We start from the raw sequence: 21165 nt of genomic DNA on the forward strand, positions 1-21165 counted from the left end.
GGCCTTTCTGGGCCCACAGGACCACGGAGCTGTTATCTGAGCCCCTTCCCCCTTCCCCCTTCCCCAGACACGCACTCCAGGTCCTTTTCCAGAATCAGTTTCTCAAAAGCCAGAGCCCGCCCCTCCCCACTTCCTCCCACCCCCCAGAGGCCCTGCGCTCCAGGCGCTCAGGCCCTCTGCAGAGACACCTAAGCAGGCGGTAATGACTCAATGTGTGGGTGCAGCAAGCACCCCACATCTGGGAGCATCAAGATGGGGCCCGAACACCATGTAGCTTAAAGAACCAATGAGGGGAGGGGTGGCTTGCCAGGCTGAAGGGCAGTAGAGGCCGGGAGGAAACTGCCTGGTGGCGGCAGGGAGCCCAGTCCGTGGGGCCGGAGGTAAGGAGAGAGAAGGCAGGTGTGGGGAGACATGAGAGGAAAGATGGTGCCTGGGGGGCCGAGCCGAGGCTGCAGGAAACCAGGCAAGTGTCTTGGCCAGGAGGGGCTGTGGAGAAAGGCTGGGAGGGTGGGCAAGGAGGTGGGGACCAAGGGGCGGAGGGAGTCAGGTGGAGGGTCCTCGGTCCCCGTAGGGAGATGAGATGTGAGGAAGACAGCAGCTAGGAGGGGCCTGAGGGACATGGACAGGAGATCAACCCTGGACTTGGCCACTGAGCAGATGCCCTATGCGAGGGACAGGAAGGGTCAGAGGTGGCTCCCAGGCTTCTGGTGTGGCGCTGGGGGGGGGGCATTAGCTGAGGCCGGTTGGGGGAGGAGGGGGGTGTTGTGTGCACATGGCAGCTGGGCAGAGATGTGGAGTACAGGGTGGCTGTGATGAGCTCAAGGGAGCTGAGGGACATTCTTGGGGAGGCAGCTGGGAACACCAGGGGCGACACAGCTGGCAAGCTGGCTGGCAGACCTGAGGCAGTGTCTGGGAAGAGGGGAAGAACTGGGTCTGAGGTCAGGGCCATGAAGCCCTGGGTTCAGCCTGGAACACTGACCTGGCCCCCAAAGTCCTGGGTGGAAGGTCCTGGCATCTGCCCTGGAGCCTCTGCCTCACTTCGGAGCAGGCATCTCTGGGGCCCCCACCCCACTGCAGCAGTCTGAGAATTCCCTGTGCCTCCCTTCAAGGCCTGGAGGGTTCCATGTCCCCACGAGACTGGGAGACCAGCCCTGGCCCAAGCAGTTGGCAGATCCCAGTGTTGGAGGAGGCTGGCTCCTGCCCTTCAACTGGCCCCTCACCGCCCAGCAGGAGCCCAGCCTGACGCCTTAACACCCTGCAGACTTTCTCTGGAGACTCCACTCGTTTCTATTGCGGGCAGCGGGGTGTATGGTCATGGTGAACGCGTAGCGAGGAGCCCCACACTTCAGGCTGAGGCCTGGCTCTGCCCCTTACTAGCTGAGCAGCCCCGACAGGGCCTTAGTCTCACTGAGCCTCAGTCTCCTCATCTGTGAAATGGGACATGACAATGCCCTCCCTCAGGGATCTTCGAGAATTAAGTGAGAGGGAGCATGTCAAATGACGGAAACAGTGCCTGACACGGTGACAATGAGTAGAGGATCGCTGCCCACCCTGCCACCTCTCCTCCTGTGTCCTGTCCCCTGCGGTCACTGCCGCCTCTCTACTTCATTGATCTCAGCTGGTTCCAAGGCAGCAGCTCCCTGAGCTCCGACAGCTTCGGCAGAAGGGTTCTTGGGAGTCTTGTTAGAAGAGACTGAGCCGGGCCCCTGGTCCCCGCGCCAGCCCCAGCCCGTCTCACCTTGGCCCAGCCGCTGCGAGTTCTGCTGCTCCTGCTGCTGCTGGTGCCGCCTCGCCAACTTCTTCATCTGCAGAAGACGCAGTTTGTGCCAGTCCCTGACCCTTCCCGCCCCCCCGCCCATAGCTGTGCCCACCCGCCCACATCAGGCCGTGTGTGTTGTGCTTGTGGCCCCCACTCCACTTCTGTTCAGAGAGGGGCGGGTGGCACCTCACCTTTGCTCTTTGGTTCTGAAACCAGACCTGGACCACACGCACGCTGAGGCCGGTCTCTGCTGCCAGCGTCTCTCGGACCTGCCAGGAGAGGGAGATGGGAGAGTGGGGGAGGGGAAGAGGAGGAGAGGGGGAGGGGAGAGGGGGAGGGGAGAGGGGGGAGGGGAAGAGAGGCAAATGGGTCAGGCCCCCAGGGAGGTGGTGGGTTGGGGGGGGATGGATGAGTGGGGGGTGGAGGGATGTCCCTGTCCCCAGCAGGAGTGGCAGGGGTGGTGTCCAGAAAGGCAAGAGGTGTGGGTGAGCGCCGCCCCCAGCGGCCGCCCCTCACCTTTCGGCAGGGCTTGGACGAGACCTCGAAGGAGGCCTTGAAGGCCCTCCGCTGCTGCGTGGTGAGGATGGTGCGGGGTCGCTTGGGCCTCCGTGGGTCCTTCCCGTCGTCCCCGCTGCCCTTGCTCTGGCTGCCCTGGCCCTTGGCAGGCTTCGTGTCTCCATCTTCGTCCTCACTCTTTACTGTGGGGACACAGCCCAGCCTGTCAGCCTTGCACCCTTAGGGACCTGCCGCCTGAAGAAACGCACCGCCTCCCGGACACCTGCCCTGCCTGGCCTCTGCCGCCCTGGAGGCCCCGTCGGTCCAGAAGGCCAACCTTGGGGAAAACCAGTTCCGCCAGCCCAGCGCCAGCCAGGCCCCAGGGCCCAGAGAGCCTTCTTCCTGAAGCTTCCAGGCCTGAGAAAGGACAGGCAAAGACCACGCTCCAGATGTTCTCACACAGGAGTATCCATGACCGTGGCAGACAGACAGACACATCAGACACACTGGTGCTCACACTTACAGCCTGGCACGTGGACCCACCAACGCTCGAGCACATGCAGCTCACAGACGTATGCACACACACAGGCGCGCGCCCACAGGCAGGACGACCAGGCACCCACACACCTGAAGAGGAACCCTGCCCAGGGCTGGACAGAGGATAGATGGGTGGGTGCTCACCGCCTCCACCAAAGGTCCTGGCAGTGACACATGCTGATCCTGTGACATGGGCTCCAGGTGATCCCGAGGGCCCAGGGGTCATCCCTTCTCCATGCTCCCTGCTCCAATCCTTCCACCACCCCGGAATGACAAGGTGCCAGCCACCGCTCTGATTTTTCCCACTTTAAGACTCCTTCCTGGCTGACCCTTCCTGCCAGGAGGGCTCAAAACTGGCACAGTCCTCTGGGACTGGGAGCAGAGTAGAGAGGGGCCTTCGCCCTGGGAAATGGGGTCTTTCCCTCCATCACAGAGAGCCCTAGGCTCCCCATCCATCTGGGAAACAGGGAAGAGCTCAGGGCTGCTGCTCCCATTGCTGAAGGCCCTGGGGAGCCAAAGGCAAGGGGACACATCAGATCGCTGCCTCTCAGCCAACAGCAGCCTGCAGACCTGGTGCTGTGCCACCGTGGGGGCCAACGCAAGAAAGACAAAGAAGGAGCATGGTGGGCCAGAGAGCAGGCTGTGTGTGTGCACACATGTGCAAACCACAGTACATGTGAGCATGTGGCTAAATGTGTGCATAACCATATGCATAGTGCTTACTGCATGTGCACGCTAGGTTGTGCACACGTGTGTGTGTGTTTGCATACCTGGGAGTGAGTTTTTTGCATGCTTGTGCATGGGAAAACATATCTATACATGTCCATGTGCCTGTGTTTATACACTCTTGGGCATGGGTACTCACATGTGCATTTTATGTGCTTGTATGTGTGTGCATTTAAGATCACACGCATGTACACATATGCACAGGTATGTCCACAGGTGCATTTGTGTGTCTGTGGGAGTGTGCGCACATTAATGTCCATGTGTCCCTGCCCGTGTGCATGAGTATATGTGAAGACATTAGTGCACATGTGCACACGGATGTGGGTGCGTAGTCTGTGTAGCTCAGGTCCTGGGTCATGAGTGGGCTTCTCCGCAGCTTCACCCGCCTGCAGCACCCTGCCCAGCCGCCGGCCCTGCGCCGGCCCCCGGCTCCAGCCAGGCTCACCGGAGTCGGACTCGTCGGGGCTCACAGAGCTGAGCAGGTCCTTCTCCTTCTCGTAGTCACCCTTGCACAGCAGCTGGCCCTCCTTGAGCACAAACTCATCGCCCTTGCGTAGCTGCCGCTCACAAACGCAGCAGCAGAAGCAGCCCAGGTGGTACACGCACTCCAGTGCCCGCATCACAAACTCCGTAGGGGCGATCTTCTCCATGCAGCCGCTGCACTTGGCTGCGAAGAGCCTGCGGGTGCACAGAGCGGGCACATTAGCTGGGCTCAGGGGTTCCTCCCAGGGGTCATGCCTTCCGAGAGCCTCTCCCTCCCACCACCTTGACCCTCCAGCCCAAGTGGAAGAAGACCTCCCTGGGCACAGAGCCATGTGGGGAGGGCCCTGCAGCCCTACTCTTCTGGCTTGCAGGACCCAGTGGCCTCAGGGTGGGCGCTGGGCATCCTGCCCAGAGGTGCCCTCTCTTGTGTGTGTCAGCTCAGGGCCCTTCCTGCTCAGAAACACAGTGGCCACTAGAGGGCAGAGTACAAAGTTAGCCTCAACCCTTCCCCAGAACCAGGGTGCCCTGCCCACAGGTCCAGCCGCCCTCATTCCAGGACCTGCTCCACCTCTCCCCTGCCCCTCCATCACCCCCACATCCAAGCAATCCCCACCCTGTTCAACCTACCACCCAGCATGGGGCCCTCCTCTCTTTTCTGAGTGACTGTCCCAGTCTCCTCCCTGGGCTCCTGGCCCCTCCAACCCTTCACCCTGCAGGATGAGAGCCAGAAAGATCTGTCTAAAACACACACCGGTCATGCTGCTTCCCTGCTCTAGACTCTTACATGGCTCCCTAGTGCCCTGGGGAGGACATCAGGTTCCCGAGTCTGGCACTCAGAACCCTTCACAATCCTGCCTCTTCTCTCGCCCCCTCTGCTCCCCCAGGCTGTGCCCCACGGAATAGCCTGCAGTTTCCCCAGAGCACTGAAACACTGGCCTTTCTTTCTTTCTCGGGCCCTGGGCTTGGCTAACACCTGCTTTCTTTCTTTCTTTCTTTCATTTTCTGGCCCTGGGCTTGGCTAACACCTACTTATCCTCTGTTCAGTTCAAGCACTGCTGCTATGAAGAGCTGTATGTACTGAGCATGTGCGGCACCCTGCTCTAAGTAAGCACTTTGCCTGCAGAAACACATTTAATCCTTGCAGCAACCCTACGAGACAGGAAGAAACACTAATCCCACTTTAGAGATTAGGAAATTGAGGTGCTGAGAGGTGGAGTCACCTGCTCAGAGTCACATGAGTAGTAAATGAGCAGAGCCGACTCTGAGCCTGGACCTAATCTGGTCCCTCCATGACAGAGTGGGCCCATCTCCCCTCTTGGGACACACAGCCCCGGGGGCTGCAGAGGCTCTGAGCAGCTCAGCTCCTCCTGCGCCCACTCCCACTGACCGCTCTCCTGGCCGCCCAGCCCTGCCGCGTGCCCTGCTCTGTGGGAACTCAGCCTCAACAACACTTTGATGGAAAAATTTATGAAGAACCAAATTATTGCTGCTGGGAGGGAATTAAAACCATTTTTCATTCCCCGCGTCCCCGGGCCACGTCTGTGGGCGCCACCTTGGGAGCGCTGCGCACATCCCATCCCTCTTTATGGGCCGCCATCGCAGGCACAGATTACAGCTGCAATTCTCCGCTAATCGGTTCTGGAACAGCCATAAATGCGAGCACTCGGCCTGCCTCCCTTCCCGGGGCTGCCATCAGCGCCGCCCACGGTGAGCTGGCGAGGTGCCGCGGACAGGGCCAGTCCTGTCTGCCTGCTGCCCCTGGCACCGGCCTGGGCCCTCAAACTGGGGGCACCCCCAGCAACCCTGCCATGCCCTCTAGTCTGCCCCACAGACTCCTACTCATCCCGCGATGCCCAACTCCAACGCCACTTCCTCTGGGAAGCCTTCTTTGATGGCCCAGCCCAGTCTTGGGAAGGTGGCATCCTCGGTGCTCATCTGAGCTTCTCTGGCCTCAGTTCCCTTTACCATAAAACGAGGTGTCAACAGGATATCCCTCAAAGGGCTGTTGTCAGAATTCAGTGATGCTGTTCATGTCACTTGGTGTATGAGCGTCACATGGGAGTGACAGCACGTGCCCCTATCAGTGCTATGGGGTTCCACAGGCAGGGCCTCGCTGCACCTCATCCTCAGGGAGCCTCTGTGAGTGTTTATGAAGCAGGTGAGCAGCTGCGGGGTGTGCTCCAGGCAGACAGGACCCTCCAGCCTACACAGGGTGTGACTTCGCAGGAAGAACCTGAGCTGGATTTGGGCTCTGATTTGGCCGTTTGGCCGGATACCTCTGTTCAGGGTACAACCTACCCAACTGTCCATGGCAGCCCCAGGCAGAGGCCCCATCCAGCTCTGCCCAGGGGCTGGCGAAGGAGCCAGGCTTGCAGGGCATGCTGCTCTAGGGACACTTCTGCCCTGCCCTAGCACTGCCCGTGTCCCCTCCCCACACTCTACCTCCTGTCCTAGAGGCTCCAGTAAGGTTTGCAGCGGGCCTGCGGCCCACGAGTGGACAGGCAGGGGCCGCATCTCTGCACCAGCGTGGCACGGCCGGGGCTCAGGCAGAGGTCAGCACACCTCGGGTGGCGCCCCTTGGGCTGGGGGAGGGGCCGCAGGGCAGGTGACCCGCATTTGCAGGCGCTGCCACGGTGCAGGCGCGTTCAGAACAGCCCCCGCTAATGCCTTGGCAGCAGGGGGTCGATTGCTACTTTCTCCAAACTCATCAACACAATCTATTATTAATACTTCTCCAAAGGCTCAGCGCCGCCATTACCGAGGCAGCGCCAGCCACTCGGGGCGTCATCTGTTATCTAGATTGCAAAAACTCGGGAAATAAAACAAACTGCGCACACTTTATAAACGGAATGTGCCATCCGTTTGGTCTCTGAGCATCTCTCCTCCCAATAAAACATCAGGGGGGACACATGAAATACTCGCTCCCAATTATGGGGTGCCTTTGTCTACCATGCAGGGGTGAGAGCTGCTAAGAGCATGCGTGGGAGGGGCCGGAGCGACAGTGGGGTCCCCTCCTCTCCGCGAGCCCCTCCCACCAGGAGGAAGCGGTAGAAGCAGCACTGAGAAGCAGACCCAGCCACGGGAGGGTGGCACTGGCATCAGGCGGACTCGGGCTCAATGCCTGGCCCCACCACTTCTGGCTCTCTCCGAGCCGCAGCTTACTTATCTGTATAATGGGCTTCTCAGTGTGGAGACGGGCGAGCTGCCAGCCTGGAGGGGTGAGCACGCAGGGAGTGCTCGGGCTGGGGCAGGCCTCTCCAGGGACGCTGCAGACACTGACTGGAGGCAGAGGGGGTCAGGGTGGAAGGACTTCCTGCCTCCCTCCCCCTCCTGCCCCTCCTGCCCCCAGGGGCTCTGGAGCCCGGGGTGAAAGGCCCTGATCTCAATCCCAACTCAGCCACTCACCAGCCCTGTGGCTCGGGGACCTTGGGTAAGTCAGTCTCTGTTTCCTCATCTGTAAGATGGGGACAACAGCTCCCACTCCTCAGAAATGAGCTAGGGATTCCAGATGGGTGTGTCCCTGCCGCCCACACCGGGGCTGGGCGGCAGGGATGGGGCTCAGGAGGAGCTGCCTGTGGCTTCCCTGCAGCTGCGTGCCCTCTCAGTGTCCCCCACCCTTGCCCCCTACTCCTGCTCCTCTCCAGCCCAGAAACCGCAAATCTAGAGGGCAGCTTCGTGACATCACAGGCACACGGGCTTGCTGGTACCCACGTAACCCACCTCCCCATTTTCCATGTAAACTGCCATGTCTTTCCTCACAATTCCCTTCTGTCTAGATCACCATCCCCTCTGCTCACAATCTCTGCCCCCAAATAACCTGCTGATGTGGACGGCTCTGGCTGGGGCACCCCTTCTTTCAGGAAGCCCCCCTTCTCCTCTCCTGCGTCCCTCTCTGAGTTCCCTGTTCTCCCCCCCCCCCCCCATATTGTAGCACTTATACTAGGGACTCTGCTTTAAATATTTCCAGGTTCACTGTCCCCTTGGTCACCTCTGTATCTTCAGTATTGAGCAAAAGGCCCTGAATACAAAAAGGCCAGTGATAAACGTTTGTTGAATGAATGCTGAGCCAACCAAGACGGTCCTGGGCTGCCTGTGAAGCGGGTGAGGCGCCCCCACCTGCCTGGGGAGGCGATGCTACCTGGGAGGGAGCAGTGTGGGGGGCTGTGAGAGGCAGGCAGCCTGGGCTCCATCCTGGACCCGTAACTGTTATGCTGTGTGACTTCGGTCAAGACATTTAATGTCTCTGAGCCTCAATTTCTTCATCTGTGAAATGGGAATGATAGTACCTACCTATTGGGTTGTTGGAAGGGCCAGCACAGCGCCAAGGGCACTCTACAAGAGCTGGTGTCTGCCCTTCTCTTGCCCCACGTGTGTCCGACATGCCTTGCCCTGCGGTCTGAGTATCACACCTGTGTCTGCCCCCAAGGCTCTGAACACGGTGGGGCAGGGCCTGATTCACCCCGAGTTCTCATTACTCAGCACAAGCCTGGTCCCTAGTAGGTGCAGCTGAGTATTTAGATTTTTCTTAAACCAAACTGAACATCTTCGCCTCACAAACAGCCCTGCCCCTCAGTCACCTGTGATTGTGGAGCCAAAATTCCCTTTTTAGAGATGTCCTTTCCTTGAAGGGTCCCAGGCTATAACTTATCTCCATCTCTAAGCTTTTGTTGGGTGTTTTTTTTTTTTAATGCTCAATTTATTAAATTCATTCAGCTAATAAGATTCCGAAACCAATTTTTTCTGGAGCATTTGAACATGGATTACAAATCTGATCAATTAATTTCTCTTAAACCACTGACCGCTGCAGAGGTGCACACAGTAGAGCTGATTCCTTCACCGCGGATAAAATTGGCTTCTTAACGTCCTGGGGGGGGGGGGGGCTGCAGCTTCTCCTCAGGGGTCGTCATGCCCACATCTTGGAGCCCATACAACATGTACCAGGCCTGGAACCCTGGTGCTGTCACTTCCTAGCACTGGAACTTCACACAAGTTTCTTCTCCTCTCTGAGCCTCAGTGTCCCCATCTGTCCCACGGGGATAACGGCTGGCACATGAGATGGTTTAAATGAGTGGGGATCATGGTTCCTGGCATCGCCTCTCCAGGACTCCCAGCACCGCGGTCACTGTCCTTGCTGAGTGGAAGCTCCTCTGCCCCCCCCCACTGCCCTGCCACCCCATACCCATCACCGAATCTTACAGTTTATGTAGCCCCTTGCTGGGCTCTCAGTCCCAGAGCATGCGACAATTTCAGGAGAAGTCCAAACACCCAGTCATGGCACTCAAGGCCCCACGCTACCCCGGTCACACCCCGCCTCGGATCCTCTGCTACAGTTGCCAGCTTCTCACTGCCCCTGAACATGGCAGGTTCCTTCCTGCCTCCTTAACGCTGAAAATCCCACCTGCCTCCAAGGCCTGCCTTCCCTCTCCCTTTCCTTTGCTTATTGTTTAAACTCTTCTTCATCCTTCAAGATCCAATATAAGTGTCACCTCCTCTGTGAAGCCTTCCCTGATGCCCACAGACCCAGATATTTGTGTGTCTGAGGCCCCCCCCCCCGACCTAGAAATCAGGAACCAGGTGGAATTCACCTCCACTTCCCTGGGCTCTGGCACGGAGGAGGTGGTGAGTGAGTGTTTGTGGAATGAATGAACGACCTTGTGAGAAATGGAATGAGCAGCCAGATAGGACAAGAGAATCTTGGATACTCTGCTTCTGGGGGGTCTGAGAATGCAATTAGGTAACAAGATAAGTGAACTCACCCTCCCCTGATCCAACCCCCTTCACAATTATACAGCCTGGAGTCCAGTGTCCTAACTTTTATCAACAAGTTATATACGTGATTCTTTTGGGCTGGGAGTCCTCCAGCAAACCCCCAACAGCACCTCATCCCTACCACACAGGGAAAGCTCCAGGGGTGCCATGTTGTTATTAAATGACTCCCCTAACCATCAGTGAGTGGGCCAGGCCTGGACACTTGACCAAGGTGGGCCAATCGGACCCTCTGTCCTGCGTCGCTTTCTCCCCCTGCTCATTAGAGGGCTCTGTGTCAGCCCCCCATCCGCAGACCTGTGCTTTCTCACATCTCCAACACCAGCTGTGTGGTCTTGGCTCATTCACATCCGTTCTTGGAGCCTCAGTTTCCTCTTCTGTAAAATGAGGGTGTTGATCCCTCCCAGAGCTGGCGATTGAGAATCTGGTGAGTTTTAACCCATGTGAGACGGTCTAGCCCAGTTCCTGGCACAGGGGGCATCTTGGCAGGTGTGCGCTCCCTCCTCAGTTTCTCACTGGCACAGGCTCTGGAACGTTCCCTTCCTCATCTTTAATTTCAGTCTGAAGCCCCTGATCGCATTGTTCATTGCATCTGTGCTCTCCCTGTCTGTGTGTCTGTCCCTTTGAGGTGTGGGCTCCTGTCAGACCCTCACCAGGGCCACACTGGGGAACAGGTGGATTCTGGGCCTGGTTTACTGTAGTGTATGTGGAGTCCCACAGTCTCTGAATACACTCTGTCCACGGGGACCACCAGATTTGGTGCCTGGAACCCCAGCCGCTCTGTCCCCACTGGCTACACCTTCTCGTTTTGAAGAGTTTTTACTGATTTTTAGAGAGAGAAGGGAGAGGAGAGAGAGAAACATCAATGTGAGAGCAGTTGCCTCCTGCATGCCCCCTACCGGGGATCGAGCCCAAAACCTGAGCATGTGCCCTGACTAGGAATCCAACCAGCAGCCTTTAGGTGCATGGGATGATACCCAACCAACTGAGCCACACCGGCCGGGTCCCCACTGGCTACGCCTTCTCACATTCGTCCAGCAAGTGCCCAGGGAGGCTGGCTGCAAGCCCGGCTCATGCAAGGTGACCGGGGAGCAGAGTCAGACTGGTGCTTGCCCCCTGGGAGCTGGTTCAGCAGGCGGGGAGGCAAAGCAAGGCCTGCTAGTCCATCTGCAGGAGAGCTGGGGACCTCCCGCGTAAGGCGACATGACACACAGTGAAGAACCTGCTTCTGGAGGCAGAGGAATGGTCTGAGGGGTGGAATCCCAGCTCCGCCCCTTACTAGCTGCTGTCTGACTTTGGGGAAAGCCAACTACACTTTCTAAACTTTTCCCATCTGAAAACTGGGGACCACAATCCCTGCCTTCCAGGTGATCACAGGAATGTGTTGCCAAGCCTCCTTCACAGGCTGGCGGTGAGGATCCCAGGGTGGCAGGGCCCCCGCCCAGCACTGGGCACGGGCTCCTACACGGTGGCTAAGCTGACATTGCTCGGGGACCGTGATGTCTGTGGTGACGCCTGCTGAGGGACGCGGGAGTCCACAGGAGCCGAGGGGACCGGACCCTGACGCTCCTGGGGGTCCAGCTGCTGCTGCCAGAGCCTGCCTGTCACCCGGGACGCCGAGGGGCGAGCGGGCCCCTCCCTGCCAGCCCGCTGACATCTCCCCCACGTGCCCGGCGCGTCCTTATCATTCCGGGCGTAGCTGTTTTTTATTTTGAGACAAAAAGGGGCCTGTTGATGGGGATCCAACTCAAACCAGCTGCAAACATCTGCTTTGATGCGGCGGCAGCGGCGGCGGGCCGGGCGGGCGGCGGGCGAGCCGCAGGCGGGGGCCCGGGGCGCGCGTCAATCACGCGGCGGGAATGCGCGGCGCGCGGGGCGCCCGGGGGCGCGCAGGGCCCGGCTGCCGCGGGGGTGCCCCGGCGCTTCCTGCGGGGCGCGGCCCGGCCGGGCGGGGGCCGCCCGCTCCTCGGCCCTTTGATCCGGGCCGGGGGCGCTGTCGGGAGCTCCCAGCCGGGCCGGAGGTCACGGGCCGGGGCCGGGGCCCGGGAGGGCCGGTCACAGCCCGGACCCCGGGGTACGCACATTCCGTGAGTCCACACATTTATTGAGCGCCTACTACCGTGCGGCACCGTCTGGAGGCCCCCACAGAGCAGCGAGCCAACTGGAGAGTCCCTCCCAAACCTCCCCCTTCCTTCGATTCCGTTGCAACAGGGGACAGGCTACAAATAGATACATCAGAGCGCAGGTAGGACGCTGAGCCTAACAGCTGGTGACAACGTGATGGAGGGAAAGGGGGCAGGAAAGAGCCACGGGGTGGGAGGGGTTTGCAAAGGGCAGTCAGAGGCTTACTGAGATTCCAGGGGAAAGGGGCACCCCTTCTCGCAGGTGCAAAGGCCCTGAGGCATGGGTAAATCTGGGGTGTTGGAGAAATGACAAGGGCCCCCCATGTGGCCGGAGAGGAGGCAACAGGGGAGTGGCAGGGGAGGGGACAGATCAGGCAGGCTTTGAGCAAAGGGGGATCTGATCCGACTGACATTTTAACTGGGCTCCTCAGCAGCTATGTGGGGGTGGGGTGAGGTGGGGAGCGGGGAGGTGGGCTGAGAGGTTATCTCAATAATCCAAGCAAAAGATGATGTCGGCTTAGACCAGGGGAGAGCAGGGGAGGTGCTAAGAAGCGGTCAGAGCCGGGATGCATTTGGAAGACAGGGGCCTGGTAGGATGTGAAAGGATAGAGGTCTGTGTGAGTCTAAGAACTGGGGACCTGAGCAACCAGAAGGATGGAGGTGTCATTAAAAGAAATGGAGACTGAGGCAGGGTGGGGGAGTGCAGGTCTGGGCATGTTATGTCTGAGCTGTCTTCTAACAGCCATGCGGATGCCTCTGGGGGCTGCTGCATGCATGAGTTTGAGAGGCCCAAGCTAGAGATACTGTTAGGAGCTGCCAGGACAGACACACACACACACAGACATGCACTCTCTCACATATACACACTCCCACAGAGGCAGTTGCTGTGGGCATATGGCTTGGCACCTTTGGGGCTCTGATCCTTGGGGGTGCTGGGGAAAGGCCCAGACTCTGCCCCAAGGGTCTCTTTTCCATTTGGAGATGTTGGGGCTTCTCTGGTGACATCAGAGAGTCACTGGTCCAGAGCAGGTGGAAGGTGGAGCATCACGCCCCTCTGACCGTCGTCCCACATGCCCTCCAGACAGGAAGAGCTGCAGGAGAACCTGGGCTAAGAGGCACGGGAGGGCTGTGAGCTCCGGGCCAGGCTCAGCTGAGGGCTTTACCTGCCCCGTTTCATTAACCTTTGGGTTGATGCTATTCCCTCTTTTTTTCTGCCCTTCACTGGAGAATTCAACTCACGTGCTGATTCACTCATTCATTCATTCATTCATTCATTCATTCATTCATTCATTCATTCAGCACCTACTATGAGCCAGACACTGTGCTGGGCTCGAAGTAGGAGCCTTCTCCTCTCACCTCTGACTGATCCCAAGTTCCCTTCTCCCATTGTCACTGAGTCACCAGCTCTTGGTTGCCAAATCCTGCAGCCATTATTATCGACACTATTACTGACTAAGATTGAGTGTTTCCTACATACCATACCCTGTGCCTTGTTTGCACATGGGCTCCTCCCCCATAAGACCCCTGAGAAGTAGGCACTGCCACCCTCTTTTCAGAGAAGACAGTAACACACCAGGGGTAACAAAGCCCTGAGGCTGAAGCTGGGACGGACGTGGGGCTCCAGAGCTCCTGTTCCTTCTTCCTGCCTTGTTGCTGGTTTCCTGGACCTCCCTGTGCCTCAAGCCCTCTCCTGCCTCCGCTTCCCCCGCCACTGCCACCACCACTTGGAATGGCTCTGCTCTTGCCTGCTCAGCTCCCAGCTGCTGGGCCCATGACCTGGGCTGTAGCTGAGGTGCCAATGTTACAGAGGGGAGGGGCTGATAATAGATGGAAGATGAGAACCCCCACATCGCAAGATGGAGAGACCTTTGAATTTCTCTCCAGGGTCCTGAGTGGGCAGAATAGGTCTGGCCCAGAGCCATGTGCCCAGGAAGGGCTGAGGGGTCCAGGGTAGGGCCTGGTGGGGTGCAAGCGTGGCCAGGTCGTGGGCAGGGCTGGGATCAGGGAAGACTTCCTGGAGAAGGGGGCTGTAAAGAGTGCAAAGGATGTAACGGGGGAAGTGGTCAGGGCGGGATGGGAACAGGGCTGTGTCTGGTTCCAGAGTCTGGGCTCTGTGTGGGGGAAGAGTAGAGATCATTCTGGGAGGGAGCGGTTGAAAAGCGGCAAAGGCATGAGGAAAATGGGGGCCACATGCAGGGTTAGGGAGACAGTGGGTCACTCAGGCTGGAGCATAGGCGAGAAGGGGAAGGGTGAAGCTGGAGGCCTTGAATGTTGGGCTAAAGTAGATCAGGCTTCTTTTGTTCCCATCTACTCACCCATCCGTCCATTTGTCCATCTATCCACCCATCTATCCACCCGCTCACTCAGCCCCATAGCCAGCCAGCCAGCCGCACAGCCACGCACCCACGCATCCATCCACATATTCCACACACACTCAGCCCTCGCTCTGTCTGTGCCAAATCTTCTGCCACGATTCCTCCTCCTGAAAGCAGAAACTGCCTTTTAAGGCTCTCACTATAAGACCAGCTGACTGTAAGCACCTACCAAACGCCCGCCACGACCAAGCTCTGTGCTAGGAGGTGAGGAGTCAGTGGGAACAAGACCCAGGGTCACGTCCCCTGAGTGCACTCTGGGTGTCAGGAGCAGGGAGGTCTCAGAAGGAGAAACCCGGAGCACCAGTGGAGATCCTAGCGGCTGGCCACGCTGACATCTGGCCCCATCATCCTGACCGCAAGGATTCTGGGCTCCCTGGACAAAGACCACAGCATCTCAATCAGGGCTATAACAACGACCACCAACTTCCTTTGAGCAAGTGTTTTCTGGAACAAACTCCATTAAGGCAATTTAATTTTTTGATCAATTTTCTTTCTAGTGCAGTTAAATAATGTACAACTTTTTCCATTTTCATTTCACTGAAATTATTTTTATTGAGATAAATTATTTTCCATGAAAATTTTCAATAAAAGTTGGCTCTATCATCAGGTCTGTGCTCGCATTACAGCTCACGGATGATCAAGATTGGACACCCTGGTTCATTTGTAGCCAGCAACACATTTTACAATGGACAGTTTCATTGTTGTCCGTTGTATCTTGTACTGGTTAATTTACCAAGTTAAAATCTCCCCCAGGAGTGGGTAGGGTGGTTTTCAATGTTACCAATAAAATGACTACAGTTTTATTATCACAAATTTTACCAGACAGCCAATGAAAACATGTAAAGGGGTCAACACCACACAGACCAAGTGTGCTCCTTCTTGCCCTTTGGAGACTCAAAGACAGCGACCCCTCCCGCGATGCCTCCCTCTCCTGATAAACCCCCCGGATTCTGGTAGCTGTTTCTCCACACTCAGGTCACAGGTCTGAGTTTCTCCAAACAGTCCTTAAAGCATGGCGCCCAGCAACCCAATCCTTCAATGGTGAGAAGAGTCATCTTTATTCCCCACGCCATACTCCTCTTAACGCAGCGAGAGAGAACACTGACTTGCTTATCCAAGTCAGGGACGGCTTCACTACCCAGTCTCCCATGGGATCTGGACCCCCCCCCCCCACCTGTGCTGCTATCAAGTTTCTGAACCCCGCCCTGGCATGCATTCCCAAATGTCAAACTCACAGGAACCAGCCCAGCCCTTGCTCAGAGCTTCCCAGGTAGAGGCCTCGACAATGCCTCATGACCACGCTGGGAGACAGGAGTCCCTTCCTTATGCAAGTCACCCAGCCTGTGAGTTGGAGCCAGGACCCCATCCCAGGAGGTTGGGAAGGTGGTTGGAACAGGGGAGCAAATGCCCTGGCGGTTCCGGATCCTGAGACCTGCTCCCGGCCATAAGCCTGTGAATGTCTGGCTCACTTTTTGCAGGGACAGAGCCACAGCTTGCGGGCAGAACACATCCCCCAACTGGGGGGCCTGAGATGAAAATGAGAAGTGGGTGCAGGAGAGGAGCTGGACTCAACACTGGTGGGAGGCAGGAGGGGACATTCTGGAGGAGGAGTCCTTGGAAGTATGGGTGCCATTTATTTCCCACCCACAGCCCGACCCTTTGCTAGCGAGTAGGAAGCTCTGGGAGACCACCTCCTGGGATCTCTGCTATTGGGCTCCAGCCCGCTGGGGGTGAGCCAGGGGAGCCCGGGCTGGGCGCCTTGGAGCAGGGCCGCCTGCCGGTCTGTTTAGTGGGTAACTGATCACCCCGAGCCCCGCCCCAGCCTCCCGCCTCCCGGTCGAGCCGCTTAATCACCGCCCGCCTGGCTGTATTAGCATAGTAATGGCCTTTAAATTGAGCCTCTTTGTTTTTTAATTAAGCTCCCAGCAGGTACAGAGAAGAGCGATTATTGAGGAAGCTGCCAGCGCTAATCGCCCGCAGTCATTTGACAATTAAAAAGCTCCTGGCTTTAACCCTTTCCCCGCACCCACAGTAGTTCTCCTAGCATTTATTCTGCGCCAACTGTGTGCACACTTTCCCGGTGGGATCCACGGACCCCACCCCAAGACACTTGAAGAGGTCCCTGCCAACACCTCTGTTTTGCTTAGGAGCAAACTGAGGCGCAGAGAGGGAAGGTAACTTGCCCAAGACACACAGCTTGGCGTGGAAGAGCCGGGGTTGGCAGACAGGTTGCTAGTGAAATCCAGCAGCCTGGGCTTTTCGCCTCGCACTGCCCTCTGCTTGGAGCATCACCCACCTGTGAATCTGGCAGAATCCTTGGGCTTCAAGGTGCAGGCGGGCACCTCCCAACTCCATGGCCATAGCCCCCTCCTCGGAATCCCCAGGGCATCTCTCCCCCACTAGTTCACCCATTCCCCAAATACTGATGGGTGCTTATTGTGTGCTAGGGGCAGCGCTGGGCGCTGGGGATGGCTGCAAGCCAGCCAGAGGTGGGCTCAGCCCACAGGGACCTGCTAGCCAGGACGGGAGACAGGTGAACGGAAAGGTGGGCGCGACTGCTCCTGATCCGGCCCAGGTGGGGCGGGCGTCGGAAAGCCCACTTTCCTGGAGACTGAGGTTTGGGCTGAGGCTGAGCGATGAGGAAGGTCAGCCAGGTGAGGGCGGGAAGCGATGGAGAGGCCAGGCCGCAAGGGAAAGAGCGAGCGCAGAGGCCTAAGGACAGAACGGCCACTACCCAGAAAGAAAGGGTGCCAGGAGCGTGCGGGGAGGGCGCAGGGGCCGAGGGGAGCTGGAGAGCCGCGGGAGCCAGCTCGAGTGTGCAGGGTCTTGCCGGCTTAAAAAAATTGGCACTTTTACTCTCAACAATAAAGATTTTTTAAAAGTTGGCATTTTAATAACTGAATTTCTTTTCGAGTAGGTAATGGTTTAATATTCAAATGCACAAAGGTGTCCGCTTCTGTCTCCACCCATCCCAGCTCTCCGGGTCCCCTCCCCGGAGGCTCCCGCTCCCGCACCTGAGCCCCGCCCACGGCGCACCCGTAACCGGTACACCGGCCCGTGTGTATCTGTTATGCCCCCGCCCGGGATTTTTTTTTTTTTTTTAATGAGAACTGGCTGGGGGTTTTGTCTACTTTTTTGTTTTGTTTTACTCAAATGCTAATTTACTCTACAAACCGAGCGTGCATCACCCTCTGTCCCCTCCCGCCCGCAGGACGGTCGGGGAGGACGCCTCTCTCTCCCTGGGGCACCTCAGCCGCCCGACACTCCGCCCGGTGGGCAAACCCTAATTTATTTAACCTGTGCCCCGTTGCTGCGCCGCGGGCCATTTAAAGGATTTTTGTCTTCATCTCAAGTGCCGGCGGGAAGCCATTGAAACGTTTTAAGAGGGGAGTGGCTTGAGCGATTTACATTTTTAGAAGATCGTTTTGGCTGCAGAGCGGAGACCAAGGGTAGGGGGAGCACGGAGCGGGTGTCGCCGTTGGTGCCCTGCAGGGAGAGGTGCAGACCGCCCAGGGTGCGGGAGTGGGAGAGGGGGTGCATTACCCGAGGGCCACGTAGGGTGTTAAATGGACTGGGCTTTGGCGTGGGTGAGAGGGCCTGGGGTGGCTCCTCGACGCCTTTGGGTGCCTGGTGGATTGCAGAGCAGGGGTTGAGATGGGGGTGCATGGGGGTGGATGGGGGCCCACGTGGAGACACCAGGTGCGCCGTCACCCAGAGCAGCGTCCGCATCGCCATCGGGCCCAGGACACCCCCCCCCCCAGGTCAGGCTCTGGATCTGAGCCCGCTCTCCCGCCCCAGCCAGAGCAAGCCCCATGTCTGTCTGCTCACACTTTAGAGGGGCCTGCTGCCGATGGCCCGGAGCCCCCCTTCCTCCACTTCAGGCTGAGCTGGCGTTTGTGAAGAGGCGAAGCCCTGAGAAAGCCTGGCAGCTGGCTTTTTAATAAACTTAGGTAGAGGAGGCTCCCCGGGGCCTGGGTGTGGGGTGAAGAGGAGGGCTCTGGACAGACAGAGGGACCGTTTCTGCCCCTGCTCATCACTGGGAGTGACACCCTTCCCCTCGGCCCTTGGCTCCCTGACAGGGGGGCAGACTGTCCATGTCCTGGAGCCCTCCTCACCGTGTCCCTTAGCCACTGTCCCTGACTCAGAGCTAGAGGTGTCCCCTGGAGAGAAGTCGGGTGGGGGCAGCCAGGACCAGCCTCTGGCTCCGTTGTGCCCCGAGGAGGGAGGCAGGAGCTTGCGGCAATGCAGGCAGCGAGGGGTTAAGACTCTGCCCACCCCCATCTATCAGCCAGCATCTTCCAAACAGAGGGACGGCAAGGCAGCTGTCCAAACAGGCCTGTGTACCTGGCCACAGCCGCAGAGAGGACAGGGCAGGAGCTGTTTACTCTGCTCCCCTCCCCCAATGGTCACACGGTGGAAGGGCATTTCCATGCCGTCCCCCTCAGGGATGTGCCCTCCACCCCTGCTCCTCCCGCCGCCCCTGAGCAGAGGCTCCTAAGTGTTCAACTCAGACAAGGAATGTCCTTGCTCAGGGCTCTGGGCTGGGGGTCTCCAGGAGGTGGCGACAGAAACGCTGACTGGCCAGGTTGGGCCACCGTCGTCATGAGTTCTGGGCAGTGATGCCCACTGCCCACTCTGCCAAGAGCAGAAACTGAGTGTCTCAGAGCCTGGGGACCTGGTGAAACTGGGGACCCAGTAACACTGGGGTGCCTGAGAATCACCATCTCAAATGACCTCTTGGGAATATGTCTGCTCAGGGCAGATGTGTCTCCTGATGGGGACTCTCGGGGCTCCCTGGGGCCTGAGCCAGCCTTGCCCTCGCCCTCCTCGCACCGCCCAGGACAGAGCCACCTCAGTGTCCCAGGACTCCTCAGGCCTCAGGAGACACTGGCTGACCTCACTGACTGGCCTCCAGACCTGTGTCTCCTCCCATCTCATCTCCCTAAGGACACCAAGAGCCACCTTCACCACAGCCTGAGTGACTCCTGGGTCCTCCCTCTCCCTTGACAGCTGTCCCCACATTTGAGCCCTCACTGGTCTCCTACGAAGCTCTCAGATCTGACCCTCCCACTGGAGGTGAGTCGTTTGTGGGACCCGGTAGGTTAGGAGCCCACGATGCCCAGCCACCAGCATGCTGTGCTCTCCCCCTTCCTGTCAGCGGCCCCACTCGCTCTTTCAGATCCCCTCAAATGCCCTTTCTCTTGGGAGGTGCCCCTGCAGTGTCAGGCTCCCTGCCTGCCCAGCACTGGCGCTGTCTGAGAGCCTGCTGTGTGCCTGGCTCTGGGCCCAGTTCAAGCATTATTTATCCCATTTCCCCCAAACCTGTAAGGCAGGGGAAATGACTACCCATTTCACAGATGAGAAAACTGAGGCTCAGAAAGACAGTGCGCCTTGTGACAAGCCTCACAGCTGCAAAGTGTCAGTGCCCTAGTGAGAGACAGTGTCAGGGTGTGACTTGGCAAAGGACCAAAGAGCCTCCTGCTTGGTATGCGGGCAGCGTTCAGAGGCCCGTGCCTGGCATAGACAGGCTGCGAGAGGTGAGCCATCTTGACCAAGTCCCTGTACAAGGTGTCCCCTGGGTCTGGGGACCTCACCATGACTCAGCTATCACCTGCCTCACAGTTGGCATTACTGGGGTGAGACACTTTCTGTGTCCTAAGGCTCGGGGGGGGGGGGGGGGCTCTAATCCAGGCTCACTCAGCTGGGACAGTGCCACTGGGACTCTGTCACTGGCTGTGTACCACCCCCAAGCCAGGCCAGACCCTGGATCCCTCCTCGGCACCCCCACCCAATGTGACATCTTTACGGCACATTCTGGGCCTGCATAGGCCTGGAGGGGGTGAGGGGGAGGCAGGACACCTCTCAAGTAACGGATTGTAAATTCCTGGGCCCCGGCTTTCCATCCCTAACAACCTCCTCCCGAGCTCACAGCGCCTGTCCCTTCGCAGCCAATTTAAATGAGGGGTCCCAGACCCTGGGCGGAAAGCATTCCAGACTCGGGAGAGGGGCAACTATTGTTTCTCTGGGAAAAAATAAAATAAAATCAACTGGCGCTCTGCAGCTTCTAATCACTCTCACATGTGCTGCGGGGTTCCCGCCAAGGACAGCCCTCTACAGTGTGTGTGCCCCCGAGGGCACAAACCCTGTTTCTCCCCAGAGCCTGATCCCCATTACACAGTGCGAGAAACTGAGGCTGGGTGGAGAGAATAGCGAGCTACCATGTCCTGGTCACCCAGCCTCATTTAATCCGATGACCTCACATTGATGACCCCCATTTCACAGACTGGACAAGTGAGCCCCTTGTTCAAGGTCATCAGCCAGTGCATGGCAGAGCCAGGATCTCCTCAGGCAGACTGCCCCCCTGGGATTTGAACCCTGGTCTTTCCCTCCAGAGCTGGAGACCTTTGCCCTGTGCAGTGCGGCCTCCCAGAGCAAGGAGCATCCACTGTCCCTTGGAAGGGGTCTGGTCCCAGAAGCCATGCCCTGGGGAGGTCCCCCCGCAGTCGCAGCTGGGGCCTGAAAGTGTCAAGGCTGGTTTTTAATAAGGAAGATGAATTTGCTTGAAAGCCGGGTTTGGGAGGAGGGGACAGTGAGGCCTCGACCACGGCCCTCTGTCCTTGTGGCAGGGGAGTGGAGGTCTGGCCAAGTGGCTCTCTGCTGGGGGCCGGGCTGTGGGGGGGCTGCCCCGGGCCTGGAGGGAGCTGGCTCTGCGTGGCTCGAGCTCTCCCGCGTAAGCCCACAGGATATTGCACTGCCTTTGTGCGCCTGGTGACCCAGCTGCTGGTTATTGAAAAATTCCACTGCTCGGAGCAGGGCAGGCCCGCTGACCCCTCATCCCGGGACGCGCCTATCTTTCAAAAGATACGGGATTAGAGAGCCAGAGCCGACCTGGAGCAAAGCC

The 21165-nt window shown here is 58.4% G+C and overlaps 1 protein-coding gene across 2 annotated transcripts in view; it reads right to left on the reverse strand.

The window, feature by feature from the left end:
- Positions 1 to 21165, reverse strand: part of LMX1B (LIM homeobox transcription factor 1 beta) — a 77791-nt gene that overhangs the window by 4891 nt on the left and 51735 nt on the right. For both annotated transcript variants that reach the window (XM_081150553.1, XM_081150552.1), the window contains exons 3-6: positions 3963 to 4195; positions 2276 to 2457; positions 1951 to 2028; positions 1739 to 1805 (exon numbers count right to left, since the gene is read on the reverse strand). In XM_081150553.1, the coding sequence (XP_081006679.1) occupies positions 1739 to 1805; positions 1951 to 2028; positions 2276 to 2457; positions 3963 to 4195 (560 nt within the window). The remainder of the gene's footprint in view (positions 1 to 1738; positions 1806 to 1950; positions 2029 to 2275; positions 2458 to 3962; positions 4196 to 21165) is intronic.

This window comes from Miniopterus schreibersii (assembly GCF_964146895.1).
Source record: "Miniopterus schreibersii genome assembly, chromosome: 11".
Lineage (NCBI taxonomy): Eukaryota > Metazoa > Chordata > Mammalia > Chiroptera > Miniopteridae > Miniopterus > Miniopterus schreibersii.